General features: G+C 42.5%; 2 protein-coding genes across 3 annotated transcripts in view; both read right to left on the bottom strand.

Annotated features, from left to right (window-relative positions):
* Nucleotides 1–13789, bottom strand: part of iffo1a (intermediate filament family orphan 1a) — a gene marked incomplete at both ends in the record, with an annotated part of 29733 nt that extends 15944 nt beyond the window's left edge. Inside the window, 2 exons of the mRNA XM_080442528.1 lie at nucleotides 11731–12392; nucleotides 13382–13789. Of these exons, the coding sequence (XP_080298654.1) occupies nucleotides 11731–12392; nucleotides 13382–13789 (1070 nt within the window). The remainder of the gene's footprint in view (nucleotides 1–11730; nucleotides 12393–13381) is intronic.
* Nucleotides 13790–15775: 1986 nt separating this feature from the next.
* On the bottom strand, nucleotides 15776–25763 carry LOC308094593 (glyceraldehyde-3-phosphate dehydrogenase-like). 2 transcript variants are annotated; one of them, XM_080441346.1, is made up of 13 exons: nucleotides 25737–25763; nucleotides 25315–25362; nucleotides 21679–21781; nucleotides 21167–21276; nucleotides 20726–20816; nucleotides 20287–20402; nucleotides 19973–20054; nucleotides 19628–19779; nucleotides 19373–19451; nucleotides 19048–19131; nucleotides 18309–18406; nucleotides 16587–16658; nucleotides 15776–16072 (listed from the first exon to the last, which is right to left on the bottom strand). In XM_080441346.1, coding segments are annotated over exons 2-13 (1011 nt in total). In that variant the 5' UTR covers nucleotides 25338–25362; nucleotides 25737–25763; the 3' UTR covers nucleotides 15776–16071. The 2 variants fall into 2 exon arrangements, with proteins under 2 accessions (XP_080297472.1, XP_080297471.1); XM_080441345.1 differs by lacking the exon at nucleotides 16587–16658.
* Nucleotides 25764–25997: the final 234 nt, after the last annotated feature.

Below are 25997 nucleotides of genomic sequence, written 5' to 3' on the forward strand. Positions count from 1 at the left end.
TTCCTTTCTCTTCTGCACTGTAAATGTATCCGTTATCTTTTACTTATTTTGTTTTATGCCTCCAAAATGTCATTGTAGAATTATGTTTCCTTTCCTGTTGTTCTGTGTAAAGCACATTGAATTGACTCGTTGTTGAAATGTGCTATACAAATAAAATTGCCTTGCTTGAGTATTTCCATGTTTTTGGCAGAGGCAAATATTGGGCTTTTCACTGTATTTGACATCTTTAGTTACTGGTTAGTTTTTAAGCTCCATTTTATACTTTGGCTATTCCAAAATAACCAATCTACATACTGTATAAGCTTAAAATGCATCGCCATGCGTCACATTGAGAACTTAAATATATTTTAATGCTAATCCTTTTTTTACACTTTTGAACACAGGACTTATATATTGTGGTATTGCAACTTTTTCTTAAAAGGGATAGTTCACCCCCAAAATGACTTTTTTTTTTTTATCGATTGGTCACCCCATGAAGACTTGAATTCATGGATTTTTGTTTTTGACGCATTCCTAAGCCAATAATTTGATGACCAGCAGCGGTTCCTGTAGGAGACAAAAAGAGTCTCATTTGTGTCTCCTACCGGAACCACTGCCTACCGGTCTGCTGGTCATCAAATTAGTGGCTTAGTAATATCCATGAATTCAAGTCTCCATGGGGTGTCCAACCAATCGATAGAACAAAAGTAATTTTTTGGGTGAACTATTTCTTTAAGTAAAGAAAAACGACTTCTTCCACCACTGCGTGTGTGTGTGTGTGTGTGTGTGTGTGTGTGTGTATGAGTGCAGTGCATGCTGTGTGTGCACATGTGTTGTGGGGAAGGGAGGTCTAAAGTGGTTACGAACAAATAGTCTCTGTCGGGTGGAAACCCATCATGTCCAAAACCTTTCGGGATTCAAATTCAAACACAGCAAAAGTAGCAGACCCACAAGCTTGCAGATCTGCTACTTTTAATACTTTTTGTGGGACGCTGTAGTGTGATCACGTAGGGCGTTAATTTACCAAAAAAACACGAAAAGTAAAATTATGGAGGTTTCTGCCCGACAACAACAAAATGTCAGGGAATTAGGGACTGAGGGACCGAGGGAGGGAGAGAGTAAGAGAGAGAGAGAGGGAGAGAGAAAGAGAGAGGGAGGGAGAGAGAGGTAGATAATAGATTGGATAGATTAGATAAGTTGATATATGGGTGCTGGGTTTTAAATGGATGCTTTGGCGGTAGGAGAGCAGTCTTTATCGTGCCCATAAAGCTTTGGAACTGTCAGACGAGGGGCCGACAATACAGAGAGAGAGAGAGAGAGCGAGAGACAGAGACAGAGACAGACAGAGAGAGAGAGACAGTAGACATGACGTCCTGGGGGGGGCATTACACCAAACTAGCGGTCACAGCTCTCTATGCAGTGCTGCATTGCAGGTGCTGCTGGCACAAACACACACACTAGAGGGAGGGAGGGAGGGAGGGAGGGGGAGAGAGTCACAGAGAGAGACAGAGAGAGAGAGCGAGAGAGAGAGATCCAGAGAGAGCAATGTTGCCATGTCTGGGCTTGTCTCTAAAGTGTAGTTGCTTATTTGGCCATGTTTCCTAATGTTGTTTAAAACAGTGGGACCCCCCCAAATGACTATGTATTTGTCCGCAGCTTCCCCCCGCCCCCATCTGAAATTGAAAATAGCAGTAGCCTATATAGTCACTTGGGCTTGTTTTCATAGACCTGGTTGCTTATTTCTCTCGCAGAGAGAGCGAGAGCAAGAGAGCGAGAGAGAGAGAGAGCGAGAGAGCGAGAGAGCGAGAGAGCGAGAGAGAGAGATGGGTGAAGAGAGGACAGAGGGAGCAGGGAGGAGGGGTGAGATTGTAACTGTAAGGGGCGAGACAGAGAGAGAGAGAGGAATGGGTAGATGACGATGTAACAGAAAACAAATGGGACTCAGGGAGGAGGAGGAAGGTTAGGGGTTGTCACGCGATCATGAAATGTTACTTGACGATTAAATGACTTGATTAGTGTTTTTTGGCATTGGAACATAAATGAAGATGTCATTTCTGTTTGCCTTTTAGGCGTTTTAAACAAGAACAAGAATAAATAAAATATACAAAGAAATGACCAGTAACAATAATTGAGGAAGGTCCAGACGGACCGAAACGTTTGTCATTAAAAAAAGTGAGTTGCCACAGCAAGATACAGTGTGCGGGACTTCTTGTTTGATTCAGTAACAATAATTAAAATGAATAATGTACTATGGCCAAAATAGGCCTTACTTAACAATGTTAATGTTATACTTTCTCTTTTTTGAAAATGTTTGAACATTTATTCATTTTAGAACAGATGCATACATACAGATTCAGACTATTATGCAAAATAATTACAAATAATTATCTTAAATATTTGTAATGATCAGACCAGATGATTATGAAAACATTTCGACAGGCCTGGCCCTCCCAGGCCAGTCAAAATGTTTATAAATAATAAATAAACATAAGGGAATACATGTGAGAGAGATAAACAATTTTCAACCTACTGTATATTCATATAATTGGACCATGATAATGCTCATGATAAAATGGTATAATTTTTGTCTACTCAGTCTGTGTCTCAGGAGGGCTGTGGAGAGTTCAGAAACCCGCGCCTACCAGTGACATCATCGTTAGGCAGGCAGGCAGTACTTTAACTTCCACCCCAGCCTAGTTTCCAAATCTGAATTGAGAGATTCGGGAAGGCTTTGGATTTTTAATCAGCACGATTAGCCATCCGATCCATGGTGCTGTAAAGCCAGGACTACACTACATACAGTAACACACACAGGCCAAAGACTTAAGTGCTTCGTATTGGCAGCCTCGCCGTGTTTGCACTTCATATTGAATTAAGTCTTCAGGGATCGCCTGCAGAGGATGATGACGCTCAAAGCCATGCAGCACAAGGATGTGTCATCATTCTCTATTCTTACGGTCTGCTTTGCGGCTGGAGAAATTAACCACGTAAGCCCTATGTCGTCGCTGTCGGGCAGAAACCTCTCACCTCCATATTATTTTTTGTGTGTGTTTCTTCATAAATTAATGCCCTACTTGATCATACTACAGCGTCACGCAAAAGTAGCAAATACACAAACTCGAAGCTCGCTTTGAGCTTATAGATCTGCTACTTTTGATACTTTTGAATTTGAATACTGAGAAAGTAACAGTTTTGGACATATGAGGTTTCCACCCGACAGAGACGTTAAATTAACCCTAACCCCTGTCGTATGACTAACAGCAAAAATAGCAGACAACAAATAGCTCACAACACGTTATGGTGCAATACGTTGCGAGTTTGCAGATCTGCCATTTTCTCTCTTTTTATGAAAGTAGTTTACGGGTTAACGTACATCGCTCTGGATTAAGAGGTCTAATAACGGTGTGACCTCCCTGTCCGATCTTTAGCCATCGACAGCAAGTTACTTGTGATGGAAGCTGCACTAATCCTAGTGCGGTCAGTGTCCAGTGGAGATGCAGCACTATGCAGCTAAAGAAATCTGGATGCCATCGTCACTGTAAAGAGGCTAAGCGTGTGACATCATCGTACCCAGAAGTTATGTGGGAACGCCTACTGAGTGGCAAAAAACTGCTTTCTGGCCTTGACAGTCCATACATCCAAACAGACAAGTCCTATCCGATTGTATTAAACAGAGTTTAACTCACCAACATGGCAGCTGTATGGAAAGCTTGAATTATCCTCTTTATATCTTAAGTTATTGTCTCATAACAATCCCCCGTAGTAGACATGTTACAGTATGAGCTACTTTCTGTCAATGAATTCTGTGCAGGTGATTATTTTTCTAAGAATCAGAGTTTGGAAGCGCTCGTTTTCAATAACGCAATGTCCTGCTGCCTCCTGCATTATGTGACATTTAGAAACAGGTGCTACGCAGGACCGTTGACCGATTTTCAACGAGCGCTTCCAATGTTCCATGCTGCTACATGTTTTGTGAGGGGGATGTGTCCCGGTGGAAAAGTGATGCATGTGCATACTCTATATAGACATAGTGGCTGCTTGTGGGCATGTCGACAAGTGTGGTGATGATGGTCTACGATCTCCTTTGGCCAAGAGAAAAGACTAGTGAAGCAGTGCTTCACAAGAGCGACGTTAACTTAGAACAGCGGTCTTCAACAGGGGGCCGGGGACCCCTAGGGGGTCCTCAAGAGTTACTACAGGGGGGCCGCCAATTATTTGTGTGATAGGAACTTTTTTTTTCATTAACCACTCGAACCCTAGCATCCCTATTCTGGGGGGGAACATTGGCCGAAAATAGCTGATCTACAAGCTTACAACGCCTCGCGCTGGGAGGCGTTGTGAGCTTGTAGATCAGCTATTTTCAGCAAAGAGGTTTGGGGTAGGGGAAAAAAAGAGCAGACCAAGACCAAGTTTTCCAAATATTGAGGGTTTAAGTGGTTAACGTTAAAATACACAGAGCTATCTATGAAAAAGTTTAATATGCAACGCAATGTAGTGGGAGGGTCCCTGCTTCATCTCTTTCTCATTTAGGGGGTCCTTGGCCTGAAAACGTTAAAGACCCCTGACTTAGAGGTTCACATATGGTTCTTCTAGACAACCCTTTTTTTTGTCAAGGCCCTGGTTCCTCAAACAATGAAAACAAGGTTCTTTGAGGCACCTTTAACCACTAGCATCCCAATTTTGGACACGTCTTAATGGGTGAACATTCGCAGCCGATCTACAGTCGATCTACAGGCTCACAACGCATCGCGGCACGTCGTGAGCTTGTAGATCGGCTATTTTCAACAGAGATGTGATGTACAAAGACAAAAGCAGCGGGCCAAGCATACTGTAAACCCCTGGGAGACACCGGTCGATGAAGGGTTTTTAAGTGGTCATGGGTTCTTTATAGAACTACTAAAATAGTTCTTTAAAAGAACCTTGAAAGGATCTCTGAAAGGATCTTTCTGGACGCAAAATTGGTTCTTCTATCACTCTGAAGAACCAGTTTCAGTTCCAGTTGGCACCTTCCATTTTTCTGTGCGTATGGATATTATATTGAGATCGTGACATGACATTGGATATCATAATATCGATTTTTGGATAATATTGTGTTGTCTTTTGCTTGTTTTAAAAGCTGCATTCCAGTAAAGCATTAGGCATTAGCTAAGAGGTAGAGCGATACGCCTTGGATTCGGATGGTCCCCGGTTCAATTCCCGGCTCCACCTGGCCGCGTGTCCTTAAGCAAGACACTGAACCCCTAACTGCTGCAGAGGAGCAGGTTGGTGCCTTGCATGGTTTCCACCGCCATTGCTGTGTGAATGTGTGTTAGGCGCTATATAAGTGCAGTCCATTTGACATTTAAAGAGATGTTATTTGCCTTTACCCACCTGGCTATTATATAGGTATTACTGATGATATTAATCAAAAATCTAATAAAAATATTCATCAATAGTCATCCCCACAATATAGCTACAATATTGATAAAGATCAGTGGTTTTCAACCTTTTTCATAACAAGGCCCATTATTTATTCGGCATTTGAGCCCTTTGATGAGATTTAGCCTCTCAGACCCAAAACTTTGAATATTTTGTTATCATTGGATAAGATTTTGTCAAAATAACAATTCTTCTACACTTGTGTAGACTTCTTGTAAGTTAAGTAATGCAGATGTTTAACAATAATTTAACTCTTAAGAAAGTAAAATTAAGGTTTCATTTTACTCTCAATAAAGATCTATAAGGGTCCATTTGGTTACCAACTCTCCATCATTTAGCTGGGGACCACCTGGAAACTCCTCAAGGACCACTGGTGGTCCCCGGACCACTGGTTGAGAACCACTGATGTAGATCCTGGTTGTGCAGACTGTTCATACTGCATTTGCCAAGGCCCTGCCAAGGCCGTGGAGACAAATCCTGTTCTAGATGGCTTGGCCTCAGGCAGTGGTTGTAAGGTGACAGCCCACAGGTGTGACAGTGCATAAATGCATGAATAAAGACGGTGCTGAAAACCATGCATGCTCAGCAAAAATCACTCCCTGGATAAAATGGTTCAAAAGATGAAGAAATATATTTGTTGCTGAATGTCACGCTCTCAATCTGACACAACTATGACAAACTAAAATCAACAGCAACCGTGAGGCATTTCATATCATCGCTGTTGGACGGAAACCCTGTATTTCCCAAACCGAACATTTTCAGGAAATTGGAAAAAAATATGTTTCAATGGATCCAATGTACTATTTAGTCACAAGCTCTTGTTAATATCTTTCATTGGTAAAATATTTATAAAACCCACAGACCTCTATTTTTTATTTAAAAAGATTGTTAAACGATTGCTAAAATAGCCGATCTACAAGCTCAAAATGCGTCACATGGCTATGCATTGTGAGCTAGATCGTCTATTATCGCTACTTTTTGCGAGACACTGTCATACGGAAAAGTGAACATGAATTTATGAAAAAACATAAAAAGATGAAATATGGATATTGCCCAACAGCAACGATATGCAAATACTTGTTTTCCCAAAGCCCTAAAGTGATGAATCTATTTGGCATCCTTTCTCATACTCCACCAGCACGTGTAAAGTGTTGCTGTGAGTCTGTGTAGAGCAGTGCTTCTCAAACTTTTTCGTGTCAAGGTATTGGCTGCGGACCCCCCCCATCTGAAAATAATTTGTAACAGGGACCCCCAGAAGAGAAGATTTACGTTAAAAACATTAAGAACTAGAAAAAGTGCTCCTCGGAGCACAGGTCTCCGCCAGGTCAGGTAGGTTATTGTGGCCTCCTGGTGGCGCTATAATAGGCCAATGTGAAAAGGGTGCCATTTCTTCTTAGGCCTTGCACGGCAATCTGACAGTGCATTCATGATTTGATGCATTTTGTTCAAAAAAAATGTTTTGATAAATTAGACCTGCTGGCGGCGCTATAACAAGCCAATCTTAAAAGGGTGGCATTTGTTCCGCAACTTCCGCAACGTGCAAAGTTTGACCGCAATCGGGCACTGCGTTCATGATTTGCGGCATATTGTTCAAAACGAGCCACTACTGCAAACTTTAGATGTGAATCTTAGCCTTTCAGGATGGAATATGAAAAATCAAACAGATTCAACTTGATCACATGACTATAGAGATCATGTATACCGATTTGCGTGAATTTTGGATGAAATCGGAAGTAGTAATATAAAGAAATTTGTTTTACAAATGGTTTAACTCACTTTGGTTTTTCCTTGACCTCTAGGGAATGCGCATACAGAGTTTTACACAGATCGGTGCAGTTATAGGTAAAAACATGAATCGGCCTGTTATAGCGCCACCATGAGGGCGATTTGAAAAATGTCAAGTGGCATTTCTCCCTCTGCATAGTGGGAATGTGCGTGCAAAGTTTCACGGAAATTGCATGCTGTGTTCACGATTTGAGGCATTTTGTTCAAAACGGAGCATTCCTTTAAACTTTGGAAGCCATTTTTAGCCAATCAGGATGGAGTATAAAAAATCGGAAAGAGTTGTTTCGTTTAATGACTATAGAGATACTGTGTACCAATTTGCATGATGTTTGGACAAAATCTGTAGGAGTACTGTCAAAAAATGTGTTTTGCAAAAAGCGGCCTCCTGGTGGCGCTATAACAGGCCCATGTGAACATTTTGGGGCAGAGGTTCTGAATTGGCATCCAGGGAGTGTGTGTGCACAGTTTCACTGCGATCAAGCCAACGGTGCGGGAGATTAGCTGTTCACAGACGGACACACATCCGGACAGACACACACACACACACACACGGACGGACGGACAGGGGGCAAAACATACTCTCGCCATGCCTTTCGGCCTGGCGGAGACAAAAATTCAAATTCTTCCAAACATTTTAAAAGATACCAGAAGTACAAGCTCGCAGCATGTCACAAATCACAAATTTAGCTTGGGACCCCCTGGAACCCCGCCAAGGACCCCTGGGGGTCCCCAGACCCCATTTTGAGAACCACTGGTGTAGAGAAGCCAGCCTAAGGAAGAACTTCAGCACCGTGGACAGCGACTGCATCATTGTGTACATCAACTTCAGCACCATGGATAGCGACTGCAACTATAGGTAAATTGGTGCAGACTAGAGGCAGTACTTTGCCTCATCACCTTTAATCATTGGGGGAATGCTTGATCACCAGCCAGTTGCTTGGCTCTTTGCACAGTCAGTGCTGTCCTCAGTGAAACAAGCAGTGGGCAGTAAGGCCTCCACTCGCTCCACGCTGTCATTCAATTCATGCCATTATGAAGCTAGATAGAATCACATGATTTCATTCCGTTTAATTCTTGTTTTTAGGCAGCGGACAAAGCCTGGGAAACAGTGCGGTTAGAATAGGATATCAAGGATTTGTTTTGTCAGTGATGTCACAACTAGTGATGTCATCTCTAGACATGGGGGTGTTGAACCTCAAAGCCACCTCATCAGAGCCCCATAAAACTACAGGTTACACACACTTCCGGTGGTTTGTGATGTTATGGTCTTATCCTTGCTATCTTTCTAGCCCTCGTCCAAGAAGAAGCTGGCTTGTGATTCACATACCCGCCCCCATTTCTGTTAATCTCTTAGACAAGACTGTTGAATTTGACATTTTAACATTAATGGTGGAATGTTGCTGACAATAGTTTTACTAAGCAACCGGTTCTCATGTTATTTTCAGTACATAAATAATGTCCTGTAGACCTGTACACCAACACCAACTGCCATCTGACCAGAAAGAAACATTAAAGGAGCACCTCAGCCATTTTAAACCGTATCTTCGTACAACCCCTAATGCTCAATATAACATGGCACAATATCTGTCCACTCACTCTGTGTCTCAGATAAACCCGCCTACCAATGACATCATTGGGGATTCCAAGCTATTAGAAACTACAGCCTCTCTCTTCCTGGAAGGTTAGCATGCTGAAATGGAAGCCATTGTTCTTGCGACAATAATAATTAACAAATATTTTTGTAAATCTAGCTTGAAATGATCAAACCTGCCTAACCTACCTCTGGTAGGCAGGTTTCTGAAATGTCCACAGTCCTCCTCTGAGACTGAATAGACAGAAATGAGCATTAGTGAGGACCAAATAATTGTAGATGGGTTGAAAACAGGTGAAGTGGTCATTTAACAGTTAACTTAATTATTATTTAATACAATAGGAGAGTGGGCAATACACTCCCCTGATAGTAGAAAGGTTTAGTTGGAAGCAGGCAACGTAGGGTATACCCACAAGATGCTATCATGCTACTCACTATGCTCCCACAGGGACTGCTACATAGACTAGCCATGTTTTCATTGGAAATGAGCTACTAGGTAACATGATCAGGGTGATGTAAGTGTTTGTGTTAGAGAGAGTCAGACACTTTAAATCTGGCATCTCTTTGTGGCATGTCATTATAGGCTAAACTCTTCAAAAATAGCTAAAATAGTCCATCTACAAGACCATTTGGGACACGTTATGAGCGCGTAGCTATTTTCGCCATGTGACACCATTGTATGATGACATAAAATAGGTGTTTAAAGGATGACTTCACCTGTATGTATGAACTGTATGTTCAACCTATCTTCTAATGCTCTAATGCTAAGTATGGTACCATTTGTATTAACGTGAGAACAATGGCTCTCATTATAGCATGCCAACTTTTCAGGAATAGAAAGCCGGCAGTTTCTATAAGCTTGGATTCCCTTATCGATGATGTCACTGGTAGGCGGGTATCTGAAGTCTCCACAGCCCTCCTCTGAGACAAAAATGGTACCATATTATAATGAGCATTAGTGAGGAGGCAAAGATAGGTTGAAAATGGGTGAAGTCGTCCTTTAAGAAAGAACATAATAGAGAGACTATTATACAGTGAACCTAGTTGCTCATTATATCCCTATTCCCTGACTGAAATCCCAGCTTCAGCAGATAGAAAACAAGGGAATCCAGACATATCCTGTATATTATTAACAGTAAATGTGAGGTTGAGTGTGGGGCCTGCCCTGCTGTGGTCTGCTGCTCACTTTTCACAACACACCTGTAATATGAGTCTGTACACTGTAGATGGATATATTATATACACCACCGCCATGAGTCAAACTGTCCTGTCTAATACACCGCTGGCCTGTCTCTCTGACACCACCTCAACAAACCGTGTGTCATTGTTTGACTTACATCTGCATTAAGTCATGTACCAAAAATAGCAGAAGATATTCTCGAGCAGCAGTGACACAATCATGCTCATTGTCCGATGATGGGAAAACTACAGAATTGCATTGTCAACAAGTGCAGTACACATGGAATAAGAGGTAGAATGTATTGTAAAGTATCACATCTAATTGGAACTCCCCGTTGATATGCATTGAAGTTCACTGTTGTATAATCATGATAACAAACTGCTATGCTAAGCTTTAGTGAGCCGATATACGTGTATAGCCTATATATCAACAGGTGGAAACCTCATATGTTCATCACATTTTAACCACTTTAACCATATGTTATACTTTGGCTATTCAAAAATAGCAGACATACAAGCTCATAGCGTGCCACCGAGCTTGTAGATCTGCTATTTTTGAACAGTCGTGAAAATGTGTGCAAATCTTTGAATATATATTTATATATTTTTAAATGTTTAACTCAAATCTTTGCTTCTGGGGGTCACTGTCACACAATATGAGATGGGAGTCCGCAGCCAAATATGTATCATTTTGGGGGTCCTTCACATGAAAGAGTTTGAGAACCACTGGTTTAAAGCACTCCATTTTGCATTGTGCCAATAAGCTCTACAGTAGAGCTGTGATGTAGCCTAATCACGATATACCATGGCCACTTGTGTACCACTGCTTATGTACAGTATACATACAGCATATCGAGAATGTAATAATTCATCAGATGGTCAGAGGAAACCTTATTGATTAAATATAGCCTAAATCATATGTTTTCTTGCGGCAGGCCTGATGCAGCAAACTATATCATTGTGAGGCAATGCAGCAAGATATTGCTACACACATGGTAAGCAATATAAACCTATTATATATCACAATATTCCTCTTTTAAAGTTCTTCTTTGTTAGATAGAGACAAATTAGATTACAGAGATGTGAACAAAGCTGGCTTAGTTTAGATTAGTAGTAGTTCCCAAACTGTTTCATGTCAAGGAACCCTAAATTAAAGGGACACTTCACCCAAAAAAAACTTTGTTTCAATGGATTAGTCACCCCATGGAGACTTGAATTCATGGATATTTTTTTAGTTTTTTGTCTCATTCCTAAAACAATAATTTGATGACCGGCAGCGGTTCCGGTAGGAGACACAATGACTCGTTGTGTCTCCTACCGGAACCGCTGCCTACCGGTCCGCTGGTCATCAAATTATTGTCTTAGAAATGAGACAAAAACTAAAAAATATCCATGAATTCAAGTCTCCATGGGGTGACTAATCCATTGAAACAAAGTTTTTTTGGGGTGAAGTGTCCCTTTAATGTGTATTTGGCCGTGGACTCCCATCTGAAAATATTTTGTGCCAAGGACCCCATACAAGATTTGTGTTGTTAAAAATGGCAATAATTAATTTAGCTGGGGACCCCCTGCAATCCCCCTCAAGCACCCCTGGGGGTCCACAGACTTTGAGAACCATCATTTTAGATAGCCTCCTAGGCTACTCATTTTTGGTCGTAAGAAGGAAAACAAATAGACTAAATATCCCTTGTGTCTACAGTGGAGGTCGTGTCTCTCATAGACCCTTATAAACACCTAAATGCCAACTAACTCCAATCTGAAGAGTTACATAATCTTACCTCCTCTTGTACTCGTCTCTCTCCCTCTTCACTTTGGCCAGGACGTTGTACAGGGCCCTTATCTCCGGGGTGATGGTGTCGATCTGCACCCCGACGCCGTCCGGGTGATTCATGGACACCGCGGGGGCCGTCACGCGCGAGTCCCTCCCCGCGACTCCCCTCCGGGTGTGGTTGTAGGACCAGATGGCCCCGGGCAGGAACCGGGGAGGCGGGTTGTTGGCGGTGGACATGCCGGTGCCGGTGCTGACATACTTCTCGTTGATGTTGTTGGTGCTGAACGTTCTGCTCGGGTCGGTCGGGGTGAGCGCGGGGCTGACGGAGTAGCTGCACGGGTTGGAGTTCGAATCCGTGCCGATCGCGGTGGGGTTCAAATTGTTGGCGAGCAACGACGACGTCCGGTTGGGATCGAACCCCAGTGAGGGGGTGAGGGTCGGGGAGAGGAGGAGGTGGCCTCCCCCGGACAGGTAGGGGTTGTTGTTGGCGTTCTGGAGCGCGATGGAGCCGGGCCTCACCGGGATGGTCCCCACGAAGCCGGTCTGGACGCCGATGTCTCGGGTCAAGCCCTTTTTCAGGTGAACCTCCCCGCTCTCCTCGTTCTGATCATGCAGCGCCTGCTGGAGCTGCTTCTCCAGCGCCTTGTTCCGCCGCTCCAGTTCGTGCACCTTTTGATTGATTTGAATGAATACATTATTAACAGTTTGCCCCAAAAAAGCACAGAAATGTCTATACAAAAGGATGCTAAAAGGGATTAAAGGGATAGTTCACCCCCCCAAAAAAAATCTTCTATCGATTAGTCACCCCAAGGAGACTTTGTTTTGGTCGCATTCCTAAGCCCTGGCTGTATTAGCCATTGGGCCGCCATACCTGGCTGTAACTTTCACTAGCCCCCTCAAAAAATCCAAAAATTCCAAAAAAAAAATTTAGGGGGGGGACCTACAAAATTGGCGGCCCAGGGGCCTGTGCGGGAGTTAATCCGTCCCTGACTAAGCTAATAATTTGATGACCAGCGGACCGATAGGCAGCGGTTCCGGTATAGGAGACACAAAGAGTCTCCTTCCAGAACCGCTGCCGGTCATCAAATTATTGGCAAATTATTAAAATATCCATGAATTCAAGTCTCCATGGGGTGACAAATTGATAGAAAAAAAGGCATTTTGGGGGTGAACTATCCCTTTAAACCCAAGAAAGCACTATTTCCATTGGGGTCCTGTATATTCACTTCATCCAAACATTTAATGACAGACACATATACAATACTATTCAAAAAAAACACCATATAAACGAGCAGTAATCTAAACCAAAAATATGTACAGTAAACAGTGGGGGGGGGGGATTTCTGGTAATAGGCTTGGAGTTTTTATACGGGCCAGTTCCGAATTGCAGCCACCTGTAAAAAGTGCTCTTTTAGAGCAGTTTTGAAGGAGAGTAAGAATTCACACTTTTTTATGACTGTTGGTAAGGCTGGCATTCCACATTTTGGTGGCATAGCAGTAGAAGGAATTTAACCCCTTGTTTGAGCCAAATCTGGGTTGAACGTGATTTGTGGCGCTCCCTCTGCATGGTGTTGTGTTTGTGGAGGTCTTTGACGTTGTTTAAGTAGTTTGACAGGTACATGGGTGTCTTTGTGATGTAGTAGTATATCTTGCTTTACCTTGGCCAGAAAGCAGCGGAACCGCAGGTTGAGCGTCTTCAGGACGCTGATGTTGGAGCCCAGGTCGTTGCGCAGGGCCATGGCGGCCGGCGGAGGCGGCGGCGGCGGGGCCCGGTGGTGCAGGAACGGGTTGTTCAGGTGCAGGTAGGAGGGCAGGGAGCCCACCAGGTCCAGGCCGGAGAACCCGTCGTTGTCCCCGATGAAGGAGGAACCCGGGTCCGATGAGCCGCCGTACGACAACGAGTCCGGGCCAGAGTCCTCCGCCGGGCCCGTTATCTGGTGCTGGGCCAGGTATGCGCTCTGGTTCTGGGCCAGATAGGCGCTCTGGTGCTGGGCCAGATATGCGCTCTCCCCCAGGAACGGATTCATGCTCGAGTAAGAAAATCTGAAATGCTCGAAATCCGGCATGAACACTTCTTTAATTCCTCCTAATGCAGTCTATCAGGTTAAAAATAAAAAGAAAAGAAAAGAAAATAAAGGCAACACAAGCCTGCGTGTACCTCCTCCTCCTGCGATTAAAAACCTGCTGCGCACCTGCGGTGTGATCGGGCGGTGGGCTTTAGTAAATAGTGCTATCAGAATATAGACAGGCCGCGACGATGTTACAATAACGAACCTAACAGCAGCTGTACACCAGCTACTGAACTGCGTCCTAGAGGAGGAGAGGGGCAACCTGCCAGTGTTGCCAGATGCTGTGAGAGAAACAAGCAACCAGGTCTATGAAAGCAAGCCCAAGAGAGGCATTACTAGGGCACTAGGCCATTATGAGCACTTTAAACCTCACATGACGCTCATGATATGACAGTCATGTTTCAGGGCTATTTAAACCTATATATATTGGATATTTGAAAATAGCAGATATATGCTCACAACGCGTCGCGGTGCGACGCGTTGTGAGCTTGTAGATCTGCTATTTTCAAAAGAATCTTGGAAAAAAATGGACAAAATGTGGAATATTTTAACAACACAAATCTATCTCACAAAAAAATATTTTCAGTCCACAGACAAATATATATTAATTTGGGGGGTCCATGACATGAAAATGTTTGAGAACCACTGGTTTAAAACAACATTAGGAAACGAGCCCAAACCCAGCCAAAAGTGGCTTATAATAAGCGGACATGGCAACACTGCAGCCTGCACAGCGCAGCACTAATAAACAAGTGAATGACTGCGGCTTTTGGCTACCGTAAAGGCTGGAATAGAGGCGCAGTGGAAAGTCTTTGTGGTGGGAGGGAGGGAGTGCTGAGAGATGCAATACACAAGTTCATAAACTTGGCTCCAGTTTTTTTGAAAATATGCATTTTCATGTACAGCAATCTTTTTCTATTTCATAGTGTGCAAGATTGTTAAGACAAAGTCCCAGGAACAGGATATCTATAAATATAACCCATTACTGCATTCAAGCTGATCAATAACTTTCAATGACATATCACAAACTTGACTCACTTTGCATAGTGAGTCACTTATGTGACTCATAAGGCTTTTCCCGTTGTAAAAGAAGAAATATGTATTTTTTATCATTGGGGTGATATAGTAGGCTATGATCTTCAGTTATTCCAAACAATTATCTGTGCCTGTGTCTGGGCCTCAAAGGTTTGATCCCCTATATTACAGGCCAAGTGGCTTTAATCACTATTTAAACCCGTTTAAAACCGTTTTTCAAGCCAAGGACCCCTTAGCTGAGAGAGATGAAGCAGGGACCCCCACTACATAATGTTTAAAATTGTGTTAAAGATAAAACTTTTTCATAGATTTCATAGATAGCTTCATCGACTTGTTTGACATGCAGCATTATCATCGTGTTGTGTAAACTAATATATTTTGTTTGTTTACACATTATCTTGTTAATGTTTAACCACTTAAACCCTCAATACTTAGTAAACTTGACCTTTGGCTTTGTACTTGCTCAGCTCTTCTTTCCCCTCTACACCAAACCTCTTTGCCGAAAATAGCCGATCTACAAGCTGACAACGCCTTGCAGCGCGAGGCATTGTGCTTGTAGCATGTAGATCTGCTAGTTTTGGCTAATGTCCCCCCCCCCCTCTACGGACCCCCTGTCGAAGACCCCTGCTCTGGAGAATAAGAGTCGCCTTAATGCAGTGGTTCTTAAAGGTGGGGTCCATCCAGGGACCCTCAGGGTTCAATGAAGGTGTACAAGTCGGCAACTCTCAGAGTTATGGGGGTCCTTGAAATTTAAATGTTTGAGAACCACTGCCTTAATGCATTAAATGCAAACCCTCACCACTGAATATGTTAATTTCTTACACGGTGGTATATCCATCATGCCCCACTTTCAGCCACACCATTTCTTTCATTACACAGAACAGAGAAAAGCAGATATGGTACAAATGGAGGACTTTTATTGTTGTTCAAGACCATCCATTAGGCAATACAGTTCAGTGATGGAAAAACTGTAATAATTGTGTAGATAGGTAATATACCCATAGTAATATACCCATGATTAGTCCACAGATGGAACAGAGGTTAGTTTATTGTACAAAAAGGAAATGTAAACTAAGCGTTCTCCTATAGAGGGAAAAGGAAAGGGGGGTTTACTCCCATGAGGATGAACAGAAAGATGACAAGTCCAGTTAAAGAGGGTCCAGGAACATCTATCTGACTTCCTTGTTCTGCATGTGCAGGAGCAGGTCGATCACACGGTGGCTGTAGGCGTACTCGTTGTCGTACCTATAGTTAGAGAGAGAGAGACACAGGGAGAGAGCGTGGAGAGAGAGATAATTTTAGATTTTTAGAAGCACTTAATTAAAACCAAATCTTTCCAATTCAGCCCGTATTATTGGAACAATCAACCCATAGGACAGTTAATCAACTCAGATGATCACAAAACCAACCAAGACCATACAACTACGGTACACAAAACAAAAATATAAAATATAAGTATAACTTTCCATTAGAAGCAAAGCATCAACTCCCCCTCTTCCTGTGGCAAGCACCCCCCCAGCAGCCCAGATGGAAAAAATAAAAACTCTTAAATTGTTAGTTAACGTGCAGTAGTCATGCTCAACTCAAGTCAGGCAGCTGCCAGCCCTGTTAAAAGCCTGCACTGGACCCAGACCCTTTTATCTTATATTCTTTCTTGTGATCCAGATTGCAAGCTTAGCCCTCCCAGACATAAAATTGAGCAGCACATCAGGAGCACATCACCCATTTTCAACCTTATTTTCATATAATTGGTCCTTACTAATGCTCCTTGCTGTACATGTGCAGGATGAGGTCGCACACACGGTGGCTGTAGCCGTACTCATTGTCGTACCTAGAGTTAGTGAGAGAGGGAGAGAGAGGGAGAAGTTTGGGGCGGGCCTTGTGTGTAGAAGGAAGAAGTCTTCCCTCCAGCTTTTCTGACAGAAAGAGGTCCTTTCAGACATATCAGACGGTAAGGAGGTTCAAATAGCAGCAAAAACAGCAAACTTGGTGGTCTAGTGGATAAGGATGCTAGGTCCACAATCCCAACATTATGGGTTCAGATATCTGCAGGTATGCCTTTTTTGTGTGTGTTTGTTAAACGCTTTCTGACAGAAAGGCTTTCTGAAAGAAAGGCTTTCTTTTTTATGATGTTATTAAGGTTAGGTTTACCCCGACAGGTGTCTGTCAGGTTATGGTTAGGATTAAGATTAGGTTTAGGCGTAGTTCTTTTGTGAGGTTAAGGTTAGGTTCAGGCATAGTTTTTGTGAGGTTAAGTTAGGAAGCCTGATTCCCTGAATAGTTACAGTTTATGTAGCTATTTACAGGGAAGCAGGTAATGCTTGTGAGGTTAGGTTTAAGGTTAGGTTTTGGTTAGAGGATTAGACTTGCACCAATAGACTTGGGCACAACAGAAGAACAAGGAAGGACATTCTTCAGTAGAGCAGGAAAAGGCCCTGGATGGCGTCTACGCATGAATGCTGCGAATGGCACTAGGTGTCACATGGGAGGACCACATCAGAAACGTGGACCTCCTCTACGGGTCACAGACAATGTCAGAGAGAGAAGGATTAGGCTGACTGGGCACTGCGTCACGGACCGGTGCGTCAGGCACCCGGAACTGGTAGCAAGCAAACTGACACTGTGGGAGCCAACCCAAGGCACAGCTAGGAAGGGAAAGAGGCCCACCACCGTAGACAAACTGCGGTGCGACAGCGGAGCTAACAACACTTCAGAGCTCAAGACCCTGATGCTAGATAGGAGAGTGTGGAGGGCAGCCATTCGGGAGTTGGTGTTGGCTAGTCCGTACTCTCACATCGTAAATGAGGCAAGCAGACTAAGGTAGTGTAAGGAAGGCGTTCAGGAGAACAGAAAGGTCTCACTGTCAGCTGGTGTTGCAGGAAAACTCTCATCTCATAGAATCTACAGTATTATTGCGGTAGTAGTTCTATAAATAAGATGTCGGCCACTGGGTCTGTCAATTGTTCTGTCAAATAATATATAGGCTAAAATATAGGCTACCCCAAATGTTTTGGACCTTCCACAATGTTTGCCCTTCACCCCGAATATATATATTTTTTCAGTGTATCATGATTTGCAACATGAAGTTTCCAACCTTAGAGTGAATTTTCAAACCTCACTAGAGAGTGACCTGCCAAAATACTGTAAACTCCAATACACCAGCTAAAAGCAACACCTTGGCCTACTTTTGATTATTAACCACTTAAGCTCTATATACTGAAAACAAGCTCACAACGCACCACATAGCAACATTTTTATAATTAGATATTAAATATTTAGACATTTTAAGCAATTGTCACCTATAATGACATACCCAAAATAGGGATGCAAGGCTGAAAGTGGTTAATGACCAACGATTTAAGCGCATGACTCATGAGAGGTTGAGCAAGATGCTGCTTAATATGGGTTAATATATCAAAGCCACAGGAGCTGAGAGCAGCTATAAGCCAGACTCCCTCTGAGCGTGTAAAAGTTTACATACCAGGACACCAGCTTGACGAAGTGATCGTTCAGGGCAATGCAAGCGTTGGCATCAAAGATGCTGGAGCGGGTATCGCTGTTGAAGTCTGTGGACACAACCTGAGGAGATGGACAAGGGAAAGATGGTTAAATCGTTGTCGCCTCAATGTTACCGTTATTACTGGTCAGGGTTTGGCACCGATATGACAACATTTCAGTGGTTCAGTTACATTTTTTTTTAGCAGACGCTCTTATCCAGAGCGACTTAGAATCAGCAAGGTAAATAATCACATACAGGTAATAGGCAACATAGAATGCAGAGAGAACAGTATGGTGCCTCAAGAAACTAGGATGCCAGTTAAATAACCTGGCATCTGTCTAAACATCTAAATTGAATTATTATGTGTGGTCAAGAAAAAAACTAAGCTAAGAAACAAAACAAATACACTTCTGGGGCCACTCTGTGCCAACTGATGTAAAATATCCGCTCATATCTAAAACTGAACATATTCAACTTATAGGATCTCCTGAGTCCTAAGCCAACAGTAACCAGAGATGTGTTACCATCTAGTGGCTACACGTGTACACTACATCTTGAGCATGACAACATGGGTCAAAGTTTGGTCTTTTTGAAAGTAATCAATGCTTGGGTCTTTCTTTCTGGATATACTGAATTTCAAGTAATTCATTCCAAATGGAGACACATTCAGGCCTGCTGGAGGAGATGTCTGCATGTTTGAACAGGTGTTTTATTTTTATACCTGGTCCTCTGTGTATCCCAGAATTCCATGCATGGGTCCATCAGCTGCAGCCTTGATAAGCCTCCTGATGTCCTCCATCTTGGCCTGGAGGGGGAAGTAAAATTAAGCTTTAAGTTGGAGTAGAGGGAAATCTTGGAAAAAATAATTAAACCCATCAGGAATGAAATTCTGTTAAAAACAGAACTTGGAACTTTTCTTTAGAACCTCCCCTTTATTACAGGCCTATTCGTTTCTTAATAAAATCTCACCAGCATAACTGTGACTTTTTGGCTGTGGATGGGTTTTATTATTTTTGCAAGTAAACTGAACTAGCCACTGTACTTACGGGCTTCTCCAGGCGGACAGTCAGGTCAACAACAGAGACATTGGGAGTGGGGACACGGAAAGCCATACCAGTCAGCTTGCTGCGAGGCAATGAGAGACAGAGACAAGTTAAACCAAAGACAGATCAGGGGGGAAGAAAAAAATATGTTGCCTTGATTGCATCTATTGTATACGTATGTTAAGTTACCTCACATTTTGATCAAATCAGGACGTCTATATAATTGACTGACTGATACATTTTGTTGGTGCGTCTTACCCGTTGAGCTCGGGACACACTTTGCCCACAGCCTTGGCGGCTCCGGTGGAGGCAGGGATAATGTTCTGGGCAGCGCCACGTCCATCCCTCCACAGCTTGCCGGAGGGACCATCAACAGTCTTCTGGGTGGCAGTCACAGCATGGACGGTGGTCTGGTGGTAAACATGACACAAGATGGACGGACAGGTAGGAAGATGGAAAAATCATTTTTTTTTAATCAACAAAGACCTTCCCTCCTTACACATTTACTGAGGAATATACTTAATACTCTTAACCACTTAAACCCTGGCTTCCCTATTATTGGCAACTTCAAGGCATTATAGGCGGAAAGCCTAGGTTCCTTACCATGAGACCCTCAATGATGCCGAAGTTGTCGTTGACGATCTTGGCCAGAGGAGCCAGGCAGTTGGTGGTGCAGGAAGCGTTGCTATAGATCAGAAGAACAAAAAAACATTGAGTTCACTTTTTTCTTCTTTAACATTTTTACTCCCAATTCAATCGTTATACAAGCCGGATGCACCGCAGTGGATTTGAACCAAAAAAAATGACTTGGGTGGTGGATAGATACTTTACCCCTGCGCCACCCGAGCATAGTTTACTTTCTAATATCTACTAATACAGAATGTAAAAAAAAGCCACAATAAACAGTTTTTTCGTACCTGACAACGGTCATGGATGGGTCGTACTTGTCGTGGTTGACTCCCATAACGAACATGGGGGCGTCGGCACTGGGGGCGGAGATCAGCACCCTCTTGGCACCACCCTTGAAGTGAGCCTATTGGTACAGCCAAGGTTCAAATTGTCAGACGTCACAGTGCTTTAGTAGTCAACAAACTCTTGAAATGTGATCACTTTTGTCTCCAAGCAGCTTGCAGTACACACTGCCAAGATGTAAGCTCAGATTTACCATTAAAGAAAAAATATGTAACAAATTTATATTTCAGCACATGAAAAAATACAAATGAAAAATGTGACAGTATAGGGATAAGAGTTTGAGTTGTTTTCAATGCAGTCTGAATTTTTCCTTCAACCATTTGATGCTGTCTGAATATATTCCACTGCTATCAACAGGTTGCATTAACGTTTTTTTACACTTACTGCGCACTTCTCGATGGTTGTGAACACACCAGTAGACTCAACAACGTAGAAGGCTCCAGCCTGCTCCCATGGGATGTCAGCGGGGTTCCTCCTGTATAACAAAGTATGGAAGGTGATTAGAGCATAGACATAATAAACATTGCATAGCATATTACATTACATAACTCCACTGCAAGAAATATGCCTGACAAGTACCTATAGGGACTAAAACATATTTTTCTGTTTTCTAATTGTACTGTTACTATAAGTAAGTTTTCATTTTAACAACATGAATCAATATGGGGGTGCTTGGCACAAAATATTTTCAGATGGGGGTCCGTGGGCCAAATACATATCAATTTGGGGGTCCCTGAACATGAAAAAAATTTGCATAGAAAAACAAACGTGTTCCCTTAATTGCACAGGGATGAATACAAAATAAAGAAAATGAGAAGGACGCACTCGTGGAAGACCTGAATCTTCATGTTGCCAATGCACAGCTTGCCATCCTCGGCCCTCACATCACCGTGCTTCCACACGCCGTGGGTGGAATCATACTTGAACATGTACACCTGCAGAGAAACAGCTTCAGTCAGTCTGTATGTCGTTGCTGTCAGTATTTTTACTTTTTGCGTTTCTTTCGTAAATGAATGTCCTACTAATCTCCACTACATCTCAGTTTTATACATTGTCTATTTGAAAATAGCTTATCTACAAGCTCACAACGCGTTGCATCGCAATTTGTGAGCTTGTACATCAGATCTTTTTGGATTTTGACACATGTTGACAAATTTGGAAAACACATGTGCATGAGTAATACCCATACACTTTTATAATTTGATTCAAGTACAATCTTAAATGCATGTATTTTACTTGTTACAGAGTATTCCTACATTGTGGTCTTGCTACTTTTGCTAAGTAATGCATCTGAGTAATTCTTCCACCACTGACTAGTTGACAAGCGGTCCTCTCACCATGTAGTCCACATCAATGAATGGGTCATTGATGGCCACAATCTCGACCTTGCCACCTCCATTGAGGGCGGCGCGGGTCACCAGGCGACCGATGCGTCCAAATCTGAAACACACAACAAGCACACCGTTCAGTTCACTTGGTTCAGCGTCACAAGCACATATTGTTGGTCAAGTTATGTCTTTAAACACGGGTCTAGAGAGAATTCCCTGTACAACTTAATCTCTGCATTACAGAGGAATTACTGCCAAAATGACATTTTGGCAGCTGTGGTGCAGTACTCCTTACATCCAAGAGGGGTCAGTACAACCCCATCAAAAGGGCCTTATCAGACAACTGGGACCAGATGAGATAACTAAAGCTTCTGTTGACACCTAATAAGACCATTGTCAATGCAAAAGGAGGCACCTACAGTTGTAACACAGCCCCTTCATTGAGGTTTGCATGAAGTCTGAGCACAAAGAGAAGTGTTGTGGTGAACAGACATTGAAGAAAGGGAAGAGATTATGGGAATCCCTCAATCAAAATTCCCATTAACAAAATCCACATGCCTGACACTCAGAATCATTAAAGCCTAATTTATAGTGTGTAAGACAACTCCTGTGAGCAATAGGTTTTGGCTCGTGGACATCATTTTGGAACATCACACAGACTGTGAGCCACTTGGCTCTTACCTCCTGGAATTTCTAGAGGCTCACACACCACGTTATTAATGTCTCACAGCTTTGACTGGTTGACAGGCGTTCTGGCCATGGACACAGGACAATTGTCAGTGAGCTGATGTAGTGAATATAAATGCCCAGAGCCACGAGCCATAGCTTTTTTTTTTTTCAAATAAAAATTTGGCAAAAGTAGCAGATGGACAAGCTCAAGCTTGTATCTGCTAATTTTGATGCTTTTGTGTGATGCTGTAGAATGATTAGGTGCCATTAATACCATGCCCAGAGACACTGTTGCCATGTCTTGCATTATAGGCATTGCTAAGATTTAGACTTACAATGTGTGGCACAGCCCGTTATGTAACTGTGTTTGCTTTCAGTATAGACAGGTGTCATATTACATGGTTATGCACCCAGTGGTGCCATGTGTCCGTTTAAAGCAGTGTCCAGAGGGACACACCCACCCTGCACTAAAATAAGAGAGCCATTCTATACGTAAAGGTCAAGTGCACAGATAAGCACAGGGGCAAAAAAAAAATGCATCAGTAATTCAGAGACACAGCAGCTTTGTTATCAAGTTTAACATTTACAAGCAGAATGTCTTTACTTTTAGGGGTGTAAGGATTAACACAAATAATTGGCTAATCCATCAACAGACAATTAATATAATTTAGTTTTAGTAATTTAATAGTCCGTTTAGTGATGTGTCAGGTCAAAATGTCTAATATGCGCCATGTACAACTTCACAAAAACAAAAGCATAAAGTTATGTTTTTTACTGATGGTTAAACATACATTATTAAACAATTTCACAATGGCTGTTTGGGTTCAGATAAATTGTGAACAGCTTTTACCCTCATTTTCTACTTCATTACCTTATTTCATGGCATAAATATTAACCGAATAATGAAAGAAAATAATTGAAACTAATTAATTACAGCCCTAATCACTTCCATTAGGATAATAACTACAATGTTGGCTGTATGCTGCTGTGTCTTAGTCAAGTCAAGACAAGACAAGACAAGATATGAAAGCAGCTATCCATTAAATAGCCCAATACAGTATTATGCCTTCTGAAATTCTCTTCCCCAAAATACCTTGTGGTACCATGACAACTTATATTGGAGGGGGAAAAATATGAAAGGGAGTGGTCTACCAACTCTTTATGAGAGAGAAAGGTAAAAAACACATGAGGTGGACGATATATTGGTCTTGTCTGGCTCTCAGACCTGACAGTCGGTCTGGGTGTTGGATGTTGTCTAAAATGTATAGGGGGATAAAAATAGACAAAGGGAGAATAGAGGAATGTGACAGCTGTGAGGAGAGGAGTGATACAACGGAGAGAAGGGCTGGGAGTGACAGAGGAGTGATACGGCAGAGATACGGGCTGGCAGGGCTCCAGACTAAATGTTTAGTTGGTTGCACCTGTGTGCCTCACTTTTTCCATATAGATGGATCAGCATATCATTTAGGTGCACCTTGTATACTGTATGTGTCATACAGTATACAAGCGACTTTGAGTACTTAGAAAAGTGCTATATAAATTTGAGGTATTATTAAACACACACACATAGACAGACCTGCTAATTGCTAAATGTAAGGTGCAACAAATATATATATTTTTGTTTCACTTCAAATGGGGGAACTCTGGCTGGGAGTGAAGAGGAGACACTAGCCTATTGGGTTTTAAATTATCAAAGCAAGCAGGCCTTTCCTCACACAGATTTCAAGGCATGGAGTCTTGGTAAAGCAGAAATGCTTAATTTATGGCGACAGTGTTGACACAGGGAAAGGAAGTCGAGGGCTAGCATCGTTGTTTACCCTCCTTACTTTCTCTGTAGCCGTCGGCCATCTGCCGTGGCAGTTAGTCAACCTGCCACTGTGTGACTGCCACTTTTAAAGTAATGCTGGGGATTACTGCTATGCAGAACACTCGCCAGTTCAAAAGGCTCTGGCTGACTGACTTGGAACAGACAGAGTTTCCTCTGGGTTAAGGGTTTTGGTTCTGCGCCCCAATGGAGTGATTCAGGTGCCATCTCTCCATATAGTATATATACCCCGTTAACACCCATCAAAGAGGCATTCCCTCAATCAAATGTTAAGCCCCTGAGCATTTATGATAGAAGGCACAGTGTCAACCGAGGCAGATACAATGCTACACTCTGAAAGGATTTTAAACAATAATAACCAGTATATAGTTTTTTAAATAACTATGGATGTGGATCTTGGAATTCATACTAACAGCATGGCCAGCCTGTTACATCAGTCTTTTATGACACGTCTATGATGTATGACTTCAGTGTCATTAAACTGTACACTACTCCACTGCACTACTCCAAAGGCAAGAAATAACCAGGTTCTCAGAAAATGTAGAGTTTGTTCTAAACTAAACCTATATGCCTACTCCACCATGCATAATATCACCCTTTTGTACAAATAGCTGTATTCAAATTGGTAATTTTAGCGTTTCAAATGGTTGCTAGAACACTTTACAACCTTCTGTGGACATCACACTTCAAAGTTTAATTTACATGAGACCAATGCAGTGGTGGAAAGTGACTAAATTGCATTTACTTCTACTCCACCAGATCTCAGAGGCAAATGTTGTACTTTTTACTCCACTGCAATTATTTAGCAGCTTTATTTACTACTAGTTATGTTGTAGATTGTTAATTCATTTGTTGACAAATTATGACGTTTACTACCCAGCAGCACACACAGTAATCAAAACCACCCCCACATTATTGCTACAGTCCAATAATATGACTGTGAAATAGGACATCCAGCATAATGATTACTTTAATATTTATTACTGGAGTATATTTTGAAGCCAATACTTTTGTGCTTGCACTTTTTTCTAACATTTCTATATTGTGGTATTGCTCCTTTACTCAAGTAAAAAACACATTCTTAGTATTTCTTCCACCACTGGAACAAAGAATTAAGTGACAGAAGAAGGCAGAAGTCAAATCAAACTCACCCGTTGATTCCAATCTTAACCATTTTGCCAGAATAAGTCAGTTCCTCACTGGAAGGGAAAAACAATGAGTTGATTAACATTTGATCACATTGTTGCCACACAGAGAAAACAGTGTTGCAGAACACCAAGCAATGGAAGTGACAATTACGGTACACCCCCCCCCCCAACCCATGAACCTACAAGTACCATACCACACTGAAGCAAGTTAGCTATAGTCCAGGATTCTGCAGGTTAGTCTATATAAAAGCATTAAACTTAAACTTCCCCAAAATGACCAAACAAATAGTTGGTCATGTTGTGTTCTACCACTCCTTTAGCCATGCTTCAATAGCTGCGCGTAAAATGCGCAACAAGGCAACATCTCTGCACCATAGAGGCTAAATCGCAACTCCAAGCCATCAGAGATAGAAGTAGGCTAGTACCGGTTGTGTGGAAGTCCTCAGTCTTTGAAGAAGCTAGTGAGGGGTGACGAGCAAAGGTGCCACAGCAATTTATCCTGTCCGAGGCCTGCCGGACACGCCCACGTGTGGGCGTGTCTGTGACTTGGACACACCCACGTGTGGGCACCCTGCGACACGGACACGCCCCCCTGAGAATGTCAAGGTCATTGTGGCTGTCAGTCCAGACAGGCTAGTTTATGGGACAGGCAGGCCTACAGTTGTATCTGTTACATGCATGAAAAT

This window comes from Gymnoscopelus braueri, assembly GCF_963280865.1.
Source record: "Gymnoscopelus braueri genome assembly, chromosome: 11".
Classification (NCBI taxonomy): domain Eukaryota; kingdom Metazoa; phylum Chordata; class Actinopteri; order Myctophiformes; family Myctophidae; genus Gymnoscopelus; species Gymnoscopelus braueri.